Source organism: Opisthocomus hoazin, chromosome Z (assembly GCF_030867145.1).
Source record: "Opisthocomus hoazin isolate bOpiHoa1 chromosome Z, bOpiHoa1.hap1, whole genome shotgun sequence".
Classification (NCBI taxonomy): Eukaryota; Metazoa; Chordata; class Aves; order Opisthocomiformes; family Opisthocomidae; genus Opisthocomus; species Opisthocomus hoazin.
In genome coordinates, this window is record NC_134454.1 from 66,522,798 (window position 1) to 66,542,489 (window position 19,692).

At 38.7% G+C, this 19,692-nt stretch overlaps 2 protein-coding genes across 5 annotated transcripts in view; one reads left to right on the plus strand and one right to left on the minus strand.

Moving 5' to 3' along the window:
- The window catches only part of LOC104337807 (E3 ubiquitin-protein ligase TRIM23), a 72,159-nt gene that overhangs the window by 30,265 nt on the left and 22,202 nt on the right, over positions 1 to 19,692 (plus strand). For 2 of the 4 annotated variants that reach the window (XM_075411822.1, XM_075411823.1), the window contains exon 2: positions 17,307 to 17,408. In XM_075411822.1, coding sequence (XP_075267937.1) covers positions 17,307 to 17,408 — 102 coding nt within the window. Of the gene's footprint in view, positions 1 to 14,726; positions 14,811 to 15,236; positions 15,361 to 17,306; positions 17,409 to 19,692 lie in introns of those variants that run through there. The other 2 variants (XM_075411825.1, XM_075411826.1) reach the window with 2 other exon arrangements.
- Positions 308 to 14,455, minus strand: PPWD1 (peptidylprolyl isomerase domain and WD repeat containing 1). Its single transcript, XM_075411828.1, has 11 exons — positions 14,221 to 14,455; positions 13,608 to 13,710; positions 12,826 to 12,926; positions 11,420 to 11,540; positions 8,397 to 8,844; positions 7,619 to 7,809; positions 6,944 to 7,133; positions 5,371 to 5,552; positions 2,982 to 3,063; positions 2,210 to 2,392; positions 308 to 1,169 (listed from the first exon to the last, which is right to left on the minus strand). Exons 2-11 carry the CDS (start codon positions 13,661 to 13,663, stop codon positions 1,026 to 1,028), a joined length of 1,698 nt encoding a protein of 565 aa, XP_075267943.1. The 5' UTR covers positions 13,664 to 13,710; positions 14,221 to 14,455; the 3' UTR covers positions 308 to 1,025.

The following is a 19,692-nucleotide window of genomic DNA, read 5'->3' on the forward strand; positions in this document are numbered from 1 at the left end:
CTCAGTGAAGGTAGCAGCTTTTGAGGGACTGAAATTGATTAGTGTGCATCACATCTCATTTCATGAATGAAGTTATCAGAACTGTAAACTCCTGAGTCTTGTATGAGTACAGTGGTGTTACGTGAACATGAACACTCAAAGGTAATGTTACTGTATTCAGACTAGACTTAATTATGCAAATAGTAACAGGACCATACCTAGCCACAAGTTCACAACAGCTTGAGTTGTCTAAGCTTTCATTAAGGACTGCATCAGAAACACCTGACATAAGCTTACTTGAGTGATTGCCATTGTTTATTTCATTCTAAGTATTTCAGTAGAAACAGTAATGTTTGTAGGACTTTTGGTAAAAATGAAGCCAGAAACAGACTCCCTCAACTAAAATAATGAGAAAGCAAACATTGAAAGAAAAAAAAAAAAACAACATATTTGGCAGTGTCAAACAAGTTGCACAGGACTTTAGGCACTGGCATTCCAAGAGTTCATCATTGCTTTTGGGCATAGAAGACACATACACAATCATTTTTAAAAGACAGAGGTAGATTACATACCTTGTCATAGCAAACAGTATCAGTTTTAATGCATGTACATGATCAAAGAGTTTATGCAGCTTAGGGTTTCTGACCTTTCCTCTATCAAAGGTCTCAATACTGTAAAAAGAATTAATTCTGTATGTAATTTTTCATGTTTGAGTCTTTCAAACTGTACCCTGATCCTATTTTAGGAATACTGTTGAGAGACAGGGTGTGGGTTTTTATCTTCAGTTTTGCATAGAAGAGATACAAGAAAAACAGTAGACTTTGTACAAAACATGCAGATGTGTTTACTTTAAAATACAAAAGTTAGCAGAAATACAGACTTAGGGCACTTTAAGTACATTAAAAATAGCAGAACTGGTGATTGTTCTGTCCTGGCACGACTTCTATCTAGGAATTATCAAAAATGTTTCTGTTCTTTGTAGGTCCCTTTTGGGGTTCCACTGTGCCCTGTTTCTTCTGCTTAAACTGGAACCTTGAACTCTTAGCTTACTTCACTGTGATATTAATGATGCTGATATCCTCATAGGGTTTGTCGGTTTTGGGATTAACTTTTACATTTGAGATTCTCTGAACAACTTCCATTCCTTTAGTCACCCGTCCAAACACACTGTGCTTGTTGTCCAGCCATGGCTGTTTGAGAGCAAAGGAGGAGAAAGAAAAAGCATATTAAAATAGAAAGCAGCATATAGGTTAGGTATCAAACCACAAAGAGACTGACCTAGAATAAGTGAACATGGACGCATTTTATATGTTCAGACTACGAAACTTAACACTACGTAAATATTACCATCTTAGTAAATATTAGAGTGCAGTTAATACATATTCATATGCATTTTAACTTGCCTTTTCAGTTTTCTTAAAGTACTACAGAGATCAAGTTCTAGCAATGCAGTAGCATTTCATAGTTTATTTTAAAGCGTATTCTCAGTTCACAGAAATGCTATTTCAGTCTATTTCATGGTATTTTCACAGCTGAATTGTAAGCGCCAGTCCAGAATGCTGCTTAATTCAAAGTCATATTCATACAGTATGTCTAATTAACAATCTGAATACAGGCACTGATACATTAGTAACCCTCAATTATGGTAGACAGGTCCTTTTTAAAAAGACATATGATTTTGAAAATAAAGTGCTATGTCTAACTATTACCTTTAAGGTTTTGGTTTGTATCTGTTAGATTCATATACCAACATTTTTTTTTTTGCTCTGAAATTGTACACAGATCAAAGGAAATCTTCAAACCTGAATACTGGCTTCTTTGTGTAGCTATAATTAGACAATATTAAGGAGTCATTCTGGCACCATATACAAAAACTTAAACAGTGTAAGCAATAGCTTGGTTTCCATCAAGTTTAAACCAGTATGTTAAAATACTCTAGTAATATATAATTGCAAACATGTCTGATTTACTAAGACTTTGATACCACTCATTCCAATTAAAGGCAAAAGGCCTCTTGATTACAAGTGAAAAAAAATACTTTTCTGTTTAATGGATGGTTTCAGTGAAGCCTAGACGGTATAGATTGTTGTGTGTAGCATTTATTTGCAAGACAACAAGAAAAGATCACTTAGATAGTACTAGCGTGTTCCTTTTTCCATCAGAAAAAAAAAATAGTTTTACTATCTATTTAGCATCTCAGGCCTTAAATTGAGCTTTTAATTTTACTTACAGTTGGCACTACTGTTATAAAAAACTGGGATCCATTGGTATTTGGTCCTGCATTAGCCATGCTGAGTGTGTATGGTCTGTCATGTCGTAAAGTTGAATGAAACTCATCTTCAAATTCTCCTCCCCAAATACTTTCACCTCCCATTCCTGTACCAGTTGGGTCACCAGTCTGAATCATGAAACCCTGCATAGAAATTAGATGTTATTACATCATCACGTAGAATAAATAAGCAAAAGCAGTTTATGCCAGGTGACCTTTTATTCAGACTTACTTCAAAGCTTTCAACAAAACCTAAGTGTTAAAATGCTGTGGATAAGGGACAAAGCATTCGGGGCTTCTGAAAGTGGTAATGGAGTACTTGTGAAAAAACAAGCTTACTCACTGTTCCTGCTAGTGAAGGACAGAAACATGACTATCTCTACCCTCTGCAAACACTTAGGCTGTACCAGCTTGATTCTGAGGCAACAGAAATAAGCCTTACAATAAATGTCTTCTGACATGAAACAAAGTCTTCATTAAAACAGGATTGCTGAATTGGTCTTGCTTTCAGTTTTTAGATTTCTTCCACCTTATCAGCTGCAGAACAGCTATAAAACAACTTCAGTAAGTGATAGAGCTGTTTAGAACCTCAGAGTTGCTCAGACTTTACAGGGAACTCTGAAGCCCTTACAGAAATCCTTTGTGCAAAAGGGAAAAAAAAGGGCTAACAGAGAGGACTGACCACAAAGGTACGTTATCTAAACCAACAAAACATTAACTTTTTGCAAGTTACCTTGATGATACGGTGAAATATGTGTCCATTGTAATAACCATTTCTGCTGTGCACACAGAAGTTTTCCACTGTTTTGGGGCACCTAAAAACATGTAACAGAAAATACAGGCTACATTTAACTGTATGGCGGCAAGGCCATAAAGATTTCAGCTGAGACTAAGATCCTCTTGTACTGAGCAGTGTTACAGCACACTGAAAGGGCATTCATCAAATAAGGAGAAAAACAAATGCCCACCTCCCCAAACCCAGAGCTGGAAGCAAAAAAACTTGAGAGGAGTATGAAGCTGGATGATTATACAGGAAGGCCACAGCAGTGTTGATAACACAGCAATATTTTAGCTATTGCTGAGCAGTGCTTACACAGCATCGAGGACTTTTTTCTCTATTTCTCATGCTGCCCTATCAGTGAGCAGGTGGGGGTGCACGAGAAGCGGGGAGGGGACACAGCTGACCACAGAGATATCATATCCCATGCAATATGACACCATGCTCAGCACTAAAAGCTGGGGGAGAAGGAAGGGGGGGATGTTTGGATTTATATCGTTTGCCTCCCCAAGTCACCATTACACGTGATGTAACGTGCCCTGGAGATGGCTGAACATCTGCCTGCCGATGGGAAGCAGTGAATTAATTCCTTGGTTTGCTTTGCTTGCATGCATGGCTTTTGCTTTACCTGTTAAACTGTCTTTATCTCAACCCATGAGTTTTCTCACTTTTACCCTTCCGGTTCTCTCCCTCATCCCACCAAGGGCAGAACAAGCGAGTGGCTGTGTGGGACTTAGCTGCCGGCCGGGGTTAAACCACCACAGTCAGGAACCAAATCTATTTCCTCAAAGCCTAGTTGAAGGCACCACTGATTAGACGTTCCTTCTCCAGCTTTCTACTTACGTATTGTTTATTTACAAAATCAGTTAAGGAGTATACGCTCCATAAGCAGAAAGTTGGATTAGTAGCCAAAGTAGATCTGCATTGACAGGTTTATGCAGTCACATTTTCCAGCAAATAAGAAAATAGCCTAGCTGAGTTCACAGCTGAAGAGTTTAGCTGTAACAAGGAACATTAACCTGGGCTTAGTGACACTCTAAACCATCTCATGAAACAGAGTGCCAACGGCATAACTAACAGAACAGACAAGATTACAGTCCCAGCTTCTGCTGAGCTGTAAGGAGTCACTCACAACTTTACTCTGTGAGCACAAGGCCAAAGATTTAAAGGGCATGCAAAGCCACATCCTATATGCTCTTAGTCACACTCAAAGAGATTTTAAATTCAAAACTCAGCTGGAAGGAAATAATAGAATAAGAAAGGACAAACCTAACAATAACCAAGCCTGGTAATACTGTATTTAATTTAAAATTCCATACAAAACATCGCTATGAAGCACCTAGAAATACTATACGTGCAAATATAGTGATGTACTACCACGAGAATTTAAAAAAAAAAAAGTCAGAAATAACGTAGCTTGGCTTGTCACTCACTGATAAAGGCTGTACCATTACTGCAACCTATATGCTGCAATTATGAATTCTAGCAACTAGGGCCTAATACAAGGAGACAATGGTGAAGAGAGCAATAAAAAGACTAGAAGCCGTACAGGGTAGAATTGAGGTTGTGTTGCCTTGCTTGTGCTTATGACGAAACGTGAACTTTTTTGGAGAAGCATGGATTACACTTAAATGGTTTAAGTTCCAATGCATAGCGATATAATATATATAATAATACATAAATTTACTGTTTTGTTAACAAAATCTTTTCATAGATTAGCATCACAAAGGAGACATGCTGACACAATAACTTTAGCAATTGCTACGCATAAAAGTCTTTCAATTATATCCTGGTGTTGGATATACACTGCACTAACATTATAGTAAAAATTTCATGTTGCTCTTGAAGGAGCTGCAACAACCCAAAATGTAGTACGATGGCCACGTTTGGAAGTTGCAAACTGTACTATTCCTCTGGCTTACACAGACCTACGGCCAACTTCTTTTTCAAGACAGAATCAAACAGCACTGCCTTACAATAATATGTAGTGTACACAGAAGAGCATCACGACCTATCCATGTCTGCTGTTTAGAGAAAGAACAAAAGTTACAAAAGGAATAAAACCCCCTGAACCAATAATTAAATAAAAGCAAAAATCATTAAAAAAACAAAACAAAACCTGTGCCCCTAACTGTTATTTAGACCTATTTTTACCCTGCTTTATTAGTCTTTGTCAAGAGACTATCCTAGCTTGATGCATTAAGAAACTGTCTGGAAACAAGGACAGTAGAAAAAGGGGAAGAAAAGAACTATTCCTAGCTTGAGATGCAAGTCTTGGATACTGCCACCAAAAAGCACAGAAGGAAGGAAAAATGAAGTAACAGAAAAACTACCAAATACATACTCAACAGGAAAAAGCTTGATATGAATATCTCCCATGCTTGTGTGGATGATAGCACTGTCTGAAACTCTTTTGGGACCTTCTGCCTGAGTGGCTGCCATGACCTCTTCTTTAGAAGGCTTCTCATTAAATACATCTCTGTCAGAATCTGCACTCTTCGTATCTTCTGGTTCACGTTTAGTAAACTGAAGAACAAAAGAGCAGAAGGTTAACTGTTTGATCTTTTTTTACCTTATCTTACACACTGCCCTGCACCCAAGACATCAATGTGATTATTCAACCTGCTAAACACCCAACTAGATTTGAAATGTAGGAAGAGAATTCTTACACAGTCTATCCTTGCATTTCAATGTTGTGCATTACCAACATTTCCAAAGTCACAAATTCCAGTCCTACATGCAAATCTAAGTAACTTTTTGTAATCTGTTATCTTTAAACTTCCCCCCCTCCTTTTCAACAGAAAGCCCACAGCAGTTCGGCGTATTTTCTTTAAAAAAAAGAGTGGAAAATATAAATGTGTTCTGTATATTCATACAAAACTGGCAGGTCTGATCAAAAAACAAAACAAAAGTTTCACTACAAAGTCAAACTGAATCCTCTTATTCCAATACTGCATTAATACAAAACTATAGAAAACCAGCAAATTGAACTCAAAACTGGAGAAATCTCAGAAATGTCATTTTTATAGTACTTACAGGAAAACATAGAATAAATATATGAGTACATGAGCATCTGCTTAACTGAGTAGTACACTCAGATGTCCAATGACAATCACTACTCCTTCTGCATACATATAGTCATGTTTTCTCTAACAGCGGGTAATGTTTCCGGATTTTGTCTTGTTTCCTCCAGATTTGTCAAATTGTTCAGAGTAATATATTCCATTATCTACTACACATCAACCACAGAAAGCTTTAGAAAGTATACTGTCTTGCTCCAATGGAAAACATGATCAAATTCAAGCACAAGTAACAACAGACATATCGATCTCTAACCTCCATGGTGATCACATTCCAGATCAGCTACTCACTACTCTGGAACTGCTTGTCTGTTTGGCTTACTCACTGCATCTCATAAAAAAATCTAAATTGTGAACAGGAAGACGACTCCTGTCTTAATTGCCAATAAATGTACTTGGTGCTACCGAGTCCTGATGCTGCTCTGAATATTTTTTATTACATATTTTATACAGTTAATTATAGTTTCTTTATCAGTATAAGACCTTGTTAGGATTTTTAAGTGTTCTTATCAAAGTGTTTTTTTCACCTAGAACAAAAGCATATACCCCTCAGGGAGAACTACAATTTAGACAGCCAAAACTAATCCCAATTTATTTAACTGCTTGAGCAATAACGAAAAAATTAAAGACTACAAAGCTGTTTCTAGACAATTTATAGCTAATTCAAGCTAAAAATTCTAGAGTATACTTGCAATATAAAAGGACTTCTTTGGAAAAGTTGTGTTCACAAATACTCAAGACAAAAAGCACTGGAAAGGTGCAATAAGAAAGATAAAAAATAATGCAGGGAAAACATCAATACAAGAATGGAATTATTTAAATAGAAACCACACACACCATGTAAAACCTATTTTTTTTAAAAGCCGTGCAGATTACTGTTGGATCTGCCTGGATATTCTGGAGAACAGGATTTTCAGATGCCTTCATCTCTATAGTGATTGCAGCACGATGTTTCTTCGCTACTCCTTGGAACAAAGCTAGTTGCATCACTCTGATGTTCTCTTGCTTTCCCAAGATACGAATACACCTGAAGTACAAGATGTAAAAAGGTGTAACTACTGTTAGCTGTTCACAGTCAGAGAATGTCTCCTTTCTGACTGCAAGACTCCAAGAAAAATTCCAAAACCGTCTCAACATAATTTACTATTTTTATAATGCTTCTCTATTCAAACTTGCTACATGATTTACTAGTCAGCCTCCTTAAGCAATAAAAGCCCACCTGCATGATCCAGATTTACTTTGTATTATCACATCCAGTTAGCCAGCAACTAATTGATTACACATTTTTAACACAAATATGCTTGCCATATTTTCTCCTCATTTTACTAAGCTTAAACTGCAACAACTCATTACTAAGCATGGGAATATCTAATGTAAGGCTCCCAAATAACAACAACAAAAAAAGATTAGACACCCCCATAGTCATATCAAGTTTTAAATATACTATAAATTAGACTGAATATAGACTTCAAAACAAACATATTTATCTCTATGTGTGTCACAGAAACTTACCTGTTAGTCTCTACATTTATGACCTTAATGCCCAACATTGTTCCATAGAGAACGAAGTGTCCAGTTTCATCAAAAATTATATTAATTAATCTTACTGCATCCACTTTTTCCAGCTCACGCTCAACTGCCATACGTCGGCCAAACTCCATATCTGGTAGTTGCTGTCTCATCTGCTGAAGTTCAGTAAACATCTACAGAAAAAAAAAAAAAAAAAAAAATCACTATTAGATGAACATATTTTAAACTTTTGATCCAGCAAAACACTGATCCACACGCTTAGAAAATACAGAATTCAAGTCAGACTACTCCACTCAAACTTAACTGAGGAATTAAAATAAATACAGGTAATTCTCTCTTTAATGACCCAACAGACATGTTGTAGTACTAGACTTAAGCAAAGAAAGTGTATAGCTGTCTAATGAAGTTCTTAGAAGATGACAAATTTAATTAATTATTTTTATGTTATTTGACACAGGCATTTTCCATAATTGCTTTCTAGTAAAAAGAATTCTAGCAGTATGAAAACAATCATAAGAAATCATAAGAAATCAACAACACAGTTTCACTTCATAACTAACGTAAATCAGTAAGAATTAATCCCCGGGCAAAGCAATACAAGAGGCAAGGAAGACATCACCGAAAACCTTTTCTGCAAGAAAAATAATAGTAATGAAGCTCAGCTTCAGAAACAGATGATAACTTAGGTGAATGAACTGGTAAACAAAATCAAGTGAGTAGAGAAAACGCCTCAAAAAAAGAGAAGCAAGACCAAACTCACACTCAAAGATTCATCAAAGACTCTCATGAGCTTCCCCGTCAGAAAACGGAAAATTCTAACTTTTCTGTCAGACCCAAGAGTGGCCATTTTCCTGCCATCAGGTGAAAAACTTATGCTGGATGGGTAAGCCTTGCATTTAGCAAATTCATATAGATCAGTATCTGTTTTATACTCCCAGTTCACATTCTTGGGAAATTTATATTCGTGAGGAGTACCAGTCCAGTACTCGATCATTCCGGATTTGTCAGAAGACACTACTACTTTGTAGACAGGGTTCAACCGTATCTGAGTAAGTGAGGATGTATGGAGTTTATCAAAAACATGAAGTGGCTGGTTATTTCCTCGTCCATCATATATGAATATTTTTCCTGTGCTCTTCTCAGATGTTGCAACAGAAGATATGGCATCTCCAGGGCAATATACCCATTCACACTGTCCAGGGTAGTAGCTGCAACAAAGAGTGGAAGGAGAAAAACGAAAGAAAGAAAGAAAGAAAAAAAAAAAAAAAAAAGGACTGCTGTTATTTAGATAAGAATCGAGTTATGTTACAAACTTGAAATCAAATACCGGAAGCAAATTTTGAACTTTATCTACTACTCTTGCTAAAATTCAGCATTGTTATAAGTAAGCTCTTCCAAGCAACACAATTCACTGGATGGCTTGGCAAATTTCTGTTGCTGCCATATTGGTTTTTTAAGAAGCTGTGATAAAAACCAAAGGTAGAAGGCAAGTATAAAATTAAAGTAAGGATGGAAATCCAGCTAAATAGCACCAGTGGCATTAATAATTACTACTCAACTTCTATGACTCAACAGCATTTCTCTTCCCTCTGTTAAGTGATTAACGCTCAAGTGGAAATGAACACAACTGTATCTTTGCCATACACTTACAGAAAAGTTCGACTAGGTCTTCCCAAAAAACAATTAACCAAACAAAAACAACCCAAAAAGCAATGTAAGTAAAATTAAGACAATCACCCTATATTCAATAAGCGTTCTGAATGCATTTAAGAAGGAACCCATTTGCTACTACCAAAAAGCATACTCTACAAAAAAAACAAGCCAGAGATATAGTCAGCAATGTAAGTTATGTCTGTTTTCAAAAACATCTGTAAGCAAAGTCTTCGACAACCGGAACTCAGAAACTAAATGACAGACCACAAAGAAATTATACAGTCTTCACAGGAAACTCATATGTAGTATCCCTTCACAAATCAAACTAACAGATACTGAAGGGCTGACAAGTGACAGACACTAATAATTTGGATTTTCAATGCCTGACTGGTAAAGATTTTCATAAAGAGAAACATAACCAGAAGTCTGTCTCGGGTTCACTATAAAGAAAAAGATCAAATAAATATATAAGTAAATAAATATGATGTCCCATTGACCTCTGCATCGTTACCCAAAGTTTCTGCAGAAATGGCCACCCTTCTCCAGATCATTGGTGGAAACATAAAGCATGAGGGTTTGCAGATAGCCACGCCATATAGATTAGTTAGAACTGAAAGGATATGAAGAATTTGAAGCAAAGCTAAGCAACCCTGCAATATACCAGCATATACCTATCAAAGCTGGCAACACAAGATAGTGTGAGCTGAAAAGACCACACAGAACTTACGATTCTACATTAATCATTACAAGCCTGAACAAACAGTCATGAAAAAATTCTCAGGTGGGTCAACAGAAACTACCTGTTCAATAAAGAGTATACAGAAGACAGAGCAACAAACATTCAGCTTTAAAAGTCTGTTCAGGACAATGCTTAAATTACAGCTGTATACTGTTCTCTTCTTCATTAAACAGTTCACTTCAGGTAAAACCAAAGCATCTCTGAAAAAATATATGGGGAGAGGAGGATCTTGATTACTGAAGTTGAAAAAAAAATCTATTTAAAGATAAATCAGGGAATGTACTACGGAAAAACGTTACAGGTAGCATTCTCAGGTTATCTCTGAAGTAAAATTGATTTAGATTCTACTTCAGTTTTACCTGAATTCTCAGAGAAAAAAAAGCACTTTCTCTTGTAATTTCAAATGAAGTTTTCCTTAATATTAAATTAATTTTATTTCATCCTACAATTTTACTAATTTTGTAGTGACAATACAGAGTTACTAAGTAGAAAAGACCAGCAAAAAAACAAAAGACTAAGGCTCACTGGAATTTTTCCACAGCAAACAGCCAAGAGACAATCAATTCCTATAAGCTCAGTACATTATCTGGAGGATGATACTAAAACTACAGCCAGCAAAGCAGACAACATAAGCTTTCATATGGGCATTCTGAAAAAGTTTTCCCCCACACCCCCCCAGTTTGTACTTCAATTCAGTTTCACAATTAATCAACAAATAGCAGACTACAAGGAGTAAGTTTTCCAATTCTAAATGGCTTGTGGAAACATGAGTATTTCTGCCATTCTTGGTACAGCATTCATTGATCCTCCAAACCTCCAAACCCACTCTTACAACAGCGTGGGCCTTGTTTTCCTCCAGTATTGTTATAATTCCAAACACATGCATTCCTATTTCTCCCAGATTCTTTAGCTACATACTGTATAACTACGGAAATCCTACAACAGCAAGACTACAGAAAACAACATTCTAACAGAAAAAGGAAATTTCTATCCCTATGACAGCAAATAACACAACACATGCAGGCCAAATTTCTTCTCTACTGGAATTATAAGTTGGCTACAATTTTTAAACTCAGTGCCAAACAACAGAAGAGAATTATGCCTAGCTAAGTATTTTGAGAAACACCACATCTTTGTGCATGATATTTGACACTGAGGAAAGGCACAGACCTACGCCACTCCTGTACTGTGCATACAGAGTCATAAATTTTTCTGTTCAGTTATGCAATCTCCAGCCACTGGATGCACTTCAGATAATGCAACTTACTCAGCTTCGTCTGACTGGGAAAAAAGAATCCACTTCTAAAAACTCAAATTAATGGCTTACCTCTTAGGAAAATAACCCCCATGTATAATCCCAAACAAACACTTTCAAGAACTAAGTAACTTACCCAAGTTTCAGCATGTTGATCATATCAAAGTTGACTACATCAAACACCTTCATTGCTTTGTCATCTCCAACCGAACAGAACAACGCCCCCTCCGAACTAACAGCAATACTTTCAATAACACCTATTAAAAAAGTGAACATACTATTACGACACAGGAAGAGGGACATCCTTCACTTCATTTCAATATACCACAGGGAAAAAACCTACAGAGGTTTAAACCTGTTTCTGAGCTGTTTCTCCACCTTTTTGACTTAAAAAACGACCTGATTTTAATAAAATAAAAGCAAACGAAAACCCACAAAACAACACTTTGTATCCTATCACTGTTCAGAATCAGCTATGTGATAATGAACTACTTACCGTACACACAAATGAAAGATAATGGCAATTACTTTAATTTAAAATGTTAATTTTAAAAAGTGAGAATATTATGATATGGTAAAAAATTACGTGCTCTTCAGTTTGCATCTCTCAAAAGAGAAAAAGCAGCAGAACTCTATAAGTATTAACACACATAATAGTCAAAATTACTCTGCAATTGAGCCTTCAATGAGTTTTTCACAATACTTATTTTTGCTTGTTAGCCTCTGTTCTCACATTTTTTTCTGTATATAACAAGAAGCTGATAGTTAAGATCAAGAACCCAACATAACGCTTTTTTCCTAACTCTAAAAAGAAACATTACTTTTACTATCCATTATTAAATATCATTCTTATTGTAACAGTCTGCACATCAAACTGTTTTTCTGTGCCCCATCAGTCATATCATAATTTCTAATAGCAATGAGAACCTTGTTTTCTGTCCAGCCTATTTAATGCTTAGTGTAGTACAGAAGAGCTATGTGTACTTACTAACTCAGAAAACTGAGTTAAAATTATTAATTCTTAATTGCAATTCAGCTGATAATCATGACGATGCTGAATTTACTCTACAGCTGCAATAATTCCAGATGAAAATAACCACTTTTTTCCATACTGCAAGGAAAAAAAACAAATAAAAAAGATAAAGGATGAAGGTAACCTTACTTAAAGTAACATCTTTTTAAACTTTTCTAGATTTTATGAACCCTATTATGTACCTGGTCTGCTTGTTTTTTAAATGGACAGTTTCTTTATATCCTAGGCATTCTTCCCACAGACAGGTGACAAGGCATTGCAAAGGGTGTAGGGGATCTGTGTAGGAGGAGTCCCACGTTTTATTCTCACCATACCGCCCCTGCAGTTTCGGAGCAAAACGTGACAGGACAGGAGAATGAAGGAAGACAGGTAGATATCCTTTAATCCCTGACTGCAGTAAATGAATCCCAGAACCCCTCTCCTCTTTATGTGCATTCCCTCTTCAAACGAGTAAGAGCAAGGGAGAGGAAAAAGTGAGGTTGTTTACAGGCGAAAAAGCAACTTCTCACCTAGGTGACTCCGAAAGTGTTTAACAAACTCAATCCCTTCTTCTATTTTTTTCCAGAATTTTACATGTCCATCGTGACTGGCGGTTACAATAAAATCTGTCCTACAATTACAAAAGAAAATTAACAAAAACAAACAAAAAATAAATACACACAGTATGTACTTTCACATCACTCTGGGGCAGTAATTTGCACTATAGTTAACATGGTGTATAATGTAATGCCCACTATAATTAATGCTTTAAACAAATTACTGTAACAATCTGTTTGAATGGGTACTATGACTCCTGGAAAAGCACACAAGTATTTTAATGTACTCTGGATTAATCTATAAAAAGTCAACAGCCTGAAGACATATATAATATTATCCCTTTTGACTATGTAAATTTTACTCCTATTTTAGGTCTGGTTTCACAGTAGTTACTGTTCACTGATGTATGTATGTGTTGATATATATGTAAGGGAGAAGAAAACCATCTCCTCCATCTGTGGGGTTCTGCTGAATCATATTTTGTTCAGATGCAGTCAGCTTCTCTTATTCCTCTATGTACTGCACATTGCAAGAAGGATTTTAAGACTCTCTTTTAGTCTGCTTAAACAATCTTTATCTTGCTTCCCAGGAATCCCTTTCCTTTGCACTTAGTTTTCAAAAAACACTTAAAATACCACCTCTGGACACAAAAACTTTCCATTACTAAACTTCTACAATGAAAACTTCCTAGCATGTACAAAAATACATCTCCAACAATGAGATAAGCGGGAAAAAAAAAAAAGACGACACTTACTTAGTACATGCTACGTGTGTAATGACATCTCTATGCATGTAACTGCGTTCATACATCGAAGCACATGGTAGATTTTCAAGATAAACGTGTTCAAATTCAAGAACTAAACCAAATACAAAGAAAAACCAGGATTTATTTTTTTAAAGGTACATCCAGCTTCTGTTCTCCCTTCCTTAGCCTTGAACAGCTTACTTCTATTTTAGTCAAGAATATGCTAGGATTTTGTGCAAACATAATAAAAGGAGTTTCCACTGTGGCTTTGTGCTCAGAGTCTTACAGATTCTTGGCAGACTGAAGCCAAGAATCTGCTTTAACCCATGCAGATGCCCTCTTTTAAAGCAACTACTACCGTGGCTGTTTGAAGGTACACAAAAAAAATCGCAATACAACAATTTTTAAGTTACTGCCAGAAAACGGGAGGTCGTCCGCACCTCATTTTCTTCCAAAACCAAGAGTAATTCCCGCTGTCGTTAACAGATCCGAGGTCCCACGCAGGTATCGTAGCTTAAATTCCCAGTGCCAGCACCTGCCTATTCCATGGTTTAACTGGCCCGCCCAAACCCATCTGATTTTCTGTTTTCGTCTCCGATTTTCGCACCCCAGCCGCCGATACCTGCGCAGCGGCACCCGCTGCCCAGCGGGCCGGTTCGCGCCTGCTTCACGCCGCCGAACTCCCGCTGACACCGCCACGACGGCACCCGGACCGCAGCGGGAGCCGCTGGACGCCTCAGAACGCAGCCCGGAGGCGCCCCGCGCCGGCACAGCTCAGGGCAGCGGTCCGCACGGCAGCTCACCCCGCAGCGGCCTGCAGGCCGTCCCGCCGCCCGGGACCCTGCCCCAGCCTCTCCTCCAGGAAGGGGAGGGCGGGCGAAGGCTCCGCTCCTCCCGTTACCTCTCCTCCTCTTCGCCTGCGCCGCCTCTCCCGGGAGCGGCCCGACCCAGCGCTCCTCATCCTCCTCGTCCCCCGCCGCCGCCTCCTCGCTGCCGCCCGCCGCCTCGGGCGGCTTTCGCTTACGCTCCGCGTCGGAGGCCTCCATGCTGCCAAGCGTCACCTTTCCCCGACGCTGCCCGTCATCGCCGCGCGCCGCGCCGGGAGCTTTGAAAGTGACGCGGCGGCGCGCAGCCAGTCAGCGCGGAGCGCGCGCAGCGGAGGACGCGGGCAGGGCCGGGCCGAGCGGAGCGGAGCGGAGCGGGGCCGCCATGGTAACGGGCGGGCAGGGGGCGGCCGCCGCCCCCCCTCCCGCGGGCCGCCCTCCCGAGCGGGGTAGCTCCTCGGCCGCGGAGCGGGGGCGGGCGCGGCGCCGCCGGGGGCTGGCGGGCGTTGGGGCCGCTGGGGAGGGCGCGGTCGGGCCCTGGGGCAGCCCGCTCCCGCCTGCGGGAAGGCAGCGCCCGGGCCGGGCCCCTGAGGGGGGATCGACCGACTGCGGCTGGGTGGTTGCGGGGCTTCTGTCCAGGGGAATGGGGGCTGCCCGCCCCGCCTTTTCTGTCAAGTTAGTTGTACCCTGCTTTTACGCTTCTCCTTCCGAAGGTGAACTCCCGGGTTGCTGGCTTCCCCCCCACCCCCCAGTTTTCCCAGGGCCGCTGCTACTTTCCTTTCTCGTATCTGAATTTCTTCCGGCCGGTGGTCCGTTTGTATTTGTTGACGCGAAACCCTTCCCGCCGAGCTTGCCCGTTCGCTTGGCTGGCATAGAGCCCGCAATGGGCGCTGGGCCCTGCGTGTGTGTTTTGCCTGACGACGTAGCTGTAAAATGAGGTAAGAAGGAATAACGTGTTGAAATGGGAATGCACGAACCCTAATGACACGTGAAAAACAGTCTGCAGTTTTCAGGTATTGTGTACGAATAGAAACCTAATTTTACCATACGGAAACAGGACAGCTGCAAGCTACAAGGGAAAACATCTGAACGTGACACTTTGATGTGTATAGTTTGTAAGGTAATTAACAGCAAGCACAGTTTGGCTTGCATGACGGAGGTCTGTAGTATCTCCTCATAATGTATACATTTTGCAACTTTGTGTGAAGTCAGTCATGGATACTTTGAAGGTCAGCAATAATAAAATCATAATCATGTTGCGGGTTTTTTTTTAGCTATATATTCAGAGATTTATTTCATATAATGTTTCATGTTGATGGATTGCATTATTGCAGGCAGACACAGGGGTATAGGATTTATTATTCCACCCCAAGATTCCTTTCAAACTTCCAAAGGTTATATCTTCTTTTCTTCCCCCCCCCCCCCCTTTTTTTTTCCCATTTAGGCCCTCTTCAATTATCTGCTCGGCCTTTTTTGTTTGTTTGTCTCCTTGACAGTTTTTGGTTGGAGAAATAAAAGTTAATTGCATCTCAAGACTGCTTAGTTTCTTTATTAGCCTGCTGTGGGGGACTCAGCTGGAGGCATTTCAGAAGTCCTAATAAATAATGTGAACTAGTTCTCTTATGTTATGGAGACATTCCAAGGCACTAAGAAGATAACAATCTTCCTTTGCAAAAACTGTACTCGTTAGACCTTACCGGATCATGGCAATCCAGATTTTGTAGTGTTCTGTTTTTAATTATTAATGCAACAAATTTGCCAGGAAGGTTTAGTATATGTATCGCTACCTAGTAGATGGGTTGCTACCTTTTGGTTCTCTAGAATACTTCTAGTGTTCAGTGAGACATTCTGATTCTTTTTTTTTCTTAGCCACTCTGCTATGGCATACTTGAACTTTCGAGGTACTAGTTGTATATTTCACTCCTAAATTATTCAGGCTTTCAGCATAATTTGCTGTATTTTTGTTCTGAAAATGAACAAAAGGATGAGTTAGGAATTTGTGCATCATTAAGAAGACAGAGAAGTTTATTTCTTTTTTTCATCTTGATCTTTTTTAATGTCTTTTCTTAACCTCTTAAGTATTTGTTTGTCCTAGTGATCTGTTTGAATATTTTTAAAAGCTTCCTGCATCTTGTAATCTAGGAAATTCCTGTTGGTATCTTACCTTAAAATTTTTTTCCCTTTCAGTGCCATTTTGGCGCTTCTTGTTTTTCCTCTTAATTACCGTTGTCATTCATGTATCTCATTATAGATTTAACTAGCATTAAATTTCTGAATTTGTATGCTTTCTATCTGACCCAACAGTTTCTCAAACGTTTTAATTTAACTTGGGTTGATTTTTGTCTTGGCTGTCCTAATGCCTGCTTTCCTTGGTTGCCTGCGTATCCTTCAGGTTCTTTTGTTTTTCTAGTAATATCCAGGACACTTTTGTTAGTTAAAGATTCTGAATTCAGGTTGTTGTAAGGAGAAATAGGTTAGGACATTTATTGGAAGACAGAGCAGAAGTAACTATGCTTAAGAGCTTTGCAGATATATGGAAGAAAAGCATGACTTCGTAGATGTGAGATTCTCTTATTGTTTCTTTGTTCAGGTTGTCAGAAAATAAAAAACGCCATTGCAGGTAATTAAAGCCATTTTGAAATTTTAGGGCTTTGTGATTCAATTTTATAAATCATTATTAGTGTCTTCAAGTTTTACTATAGTAATATAGTTAGCAGATTTTATTGAATGATTAGGTGCCATCTAGAAATACAGAGGAGTTGACTGAGACCTTTCATTTTAGAGGGATTGCTCTGTTACGTATTTGGCATGAAGTAGCAGGTATGATTCAGTAACCTGTTAATTGTGGAACTACATAATAACTGTTTTGTTTGCTTGTTAATAGGCTGAATATTCATCAGGAGACAGCAGTAACTCAGTTGATCCCGTGGATGCCAAGGAGGAACTCTTGGAAGAATGTGAGAGCATTTGGAAGCAGATGGAAGAGGTATGCAAATCACAAGTGATAGACTAGATTTGTTGTAAACTTTCCTCAGCATTTTTGTGTTCATCTCCCCATCCTTCACTGCATGCTTGCCTCGCCCTCTCCAAAGAAACCACTGAAACAACACAAAACAAAAAAAAAAAAGAGGGAAGAAGAAAAGATCTTCAGAAAGGCCAAATGCAGAAGTGCTGGCAGGGGTGAAGAATGCCTTGCAGTGTCAAACTTTGTTTACAGCGTGCTGATGCTATGGTTTAGTTAAATAGAATGGGAGTATATGTTAAAACTAGGGAAAATTAAGCAATTTACTTGTGTTCTGGTAGTACCAGCACACTGAGACTTGAGATACTTCTCTCGTTAGTCTCATACAAGATGGTGTTGTCATGAAAATCAGGGGTGCGAAAAGCCAGTCAACCCAGAGTTGAGGCATTTGTTTATTTCATGTCTGCGCAGGGATGGGTGCTAGGTGGTAACTCCACAAAGCTGGCACACCTTGGCTAACACATGGGAAACATTTTATACATGTGGACCAACAGTTATCGGTACTTTTACAGTTACGCTTGATCACGCTTTCCCACTGGTCCCCCACTTCAGAGTCACAGTGACTTTTTGCTGTGCATGTGCCATGAGGAAGGGGCTTTTCTTGGTAGCGGGTTTTTGCCACTCAAGGGCGGGTTTTTCACCATGCTAATTAGGATAGTTCACTCATAGTTCAAGTAATCTTTTTATCAGCAGTGTTGTTTCCTTTTGCACCTGTCTTGGTACCTTGTTTTAATTACAGCTGTGGCTCTCCACGGCCTCTGTGCCAGTCCTTGTCAGTTCCTTGTGTTCTTTTGCTATCCTTGTCTCAGTTGTTTGGCACCACTGGGATTCAACTGCTCTTCACGACTACTTTGGATCTTAAGGGAGAGAGAGAATGGGAAGAGAGAGAGGCTTAGGATGATGATGTTTGCGTATGCTCGTGCAAACTGACTCTCGATAGATGGTCCAATATGCTAATAATAATATTTTTAGAACGAGTTATTTTTATCTGCAGAAGTCTCAGGAAAGATAAACTTTTAACAGTTCTGAGGGCGTGCTATGCATCCTGTAAGATTCTGCTGAGTCTGCTGAAAAGTTATGTTCTAAGTGATATTTTGAGACTCTTAATTGCTCCACTCAATTTTATTTGGTATTTATATGCTATTTGCATGAGTTCTGAGTTGTAGATTCAAAGCATTAAAAGTATCAGAAGCTGAAGTAAAAATAATTCCAAACTTGAAGTAGAACAAAGTATAGACAACCCACAGTGCAATAATTTCACAGAATTAGATTTAGAAAGACTAATGTGATTTTTTTATTTGTTCCTACATGTAAAGTTATCTCAATAATGAAAAAGTGTCATGGAATCCTGTGTCTAGGTTTCTGACGTACTGCAATAAGTTATCAACAGAAGGTTTTTTTGGCACCACTTCAGAGGATGTGAACTTTCTTTGAAATTTTCAGGTTAGAAGGGAAGTTAGAATACTTATTATTTTGAAGTTAATTGAAAATCTTTGATACCTTGTATCTCATTCCCAGCATACCCATAAAAATACAGAAAGTGATAGTGTCTTTTCTTTTGGACACTGGTAAAAACAGTTGAATTTTTATTACTTTGTGATTGTTGCATTCTGAATACATGCATGTTTCATCAAAAAGTTTAAGCAACTCGTAGTCATTGAATAAGCTCCTAGGCTTTATGGTTCATGATGTAATGTTACAATGATTGTGTGTCAACGTTAGCACTTTTTATTGGAGAGATCCTATATTGTGTTTTGGTTCCAAAACATTAACAGCAAGGTTTCAAAAGTACTGCATAGTAGTTTTACTGCTTGGTAGAATACATCCTGCCCTGTCATGGGGCAGGTTGAATTGCTGACAATTTTGGAACAAAGAGTTTAGCAGGTGTCTCCTATTGAAGCCTTGGATATCTGTGGAGGCCTGAATTTCAGACTTGTTATCAGCTCCCACGACTGCAGTGGGATGTATATAGTGTGCTTCTAAAAATTTCTGAAGTGTACAGTACATTGTCCTAAATGAAATAAAACAAACATTTATTTTGATTGCTCTGTTTGGGGAGCCAGAATAGTAACAGCAAGTGTGTTAATGTCCCAGCAGTTTCTCCATTCAGCCTCGTCCATGACTTTCTCTTCCCAGTTTCTTATGTTCTTTGTCTGTTCAGTGTCTTTCCCCATGTCAACTTTACCCTCAAAACTTGCCGTTTTCCTCAAATCATACATCTTTTGTTAGCTGCTACTTTTCTGCTTTT

Coding starts and splice junctions, on each gene's coding strand:
- PPWD1 (XM_075411828.1), bottom strand. CDS start 13,663: ATGTATGAACGCAGTTACATGCATAGAGATGTCATTACACACGTAGCA. Junction 11,541..12,825: donor ACACTTTCGGAGTCACCTAG/GTGAGAAGTTGC, acceptor CTTTTTTAATAG/GTGTTATTGAAAGTATTGCT. Junction 1,170..2,209: donor TTATAACAGTAGTGCCAACT/GTAAGTAAAATT, acceptor GCTCTCAAACAG/CCATGGCTGGACAACAAGCA.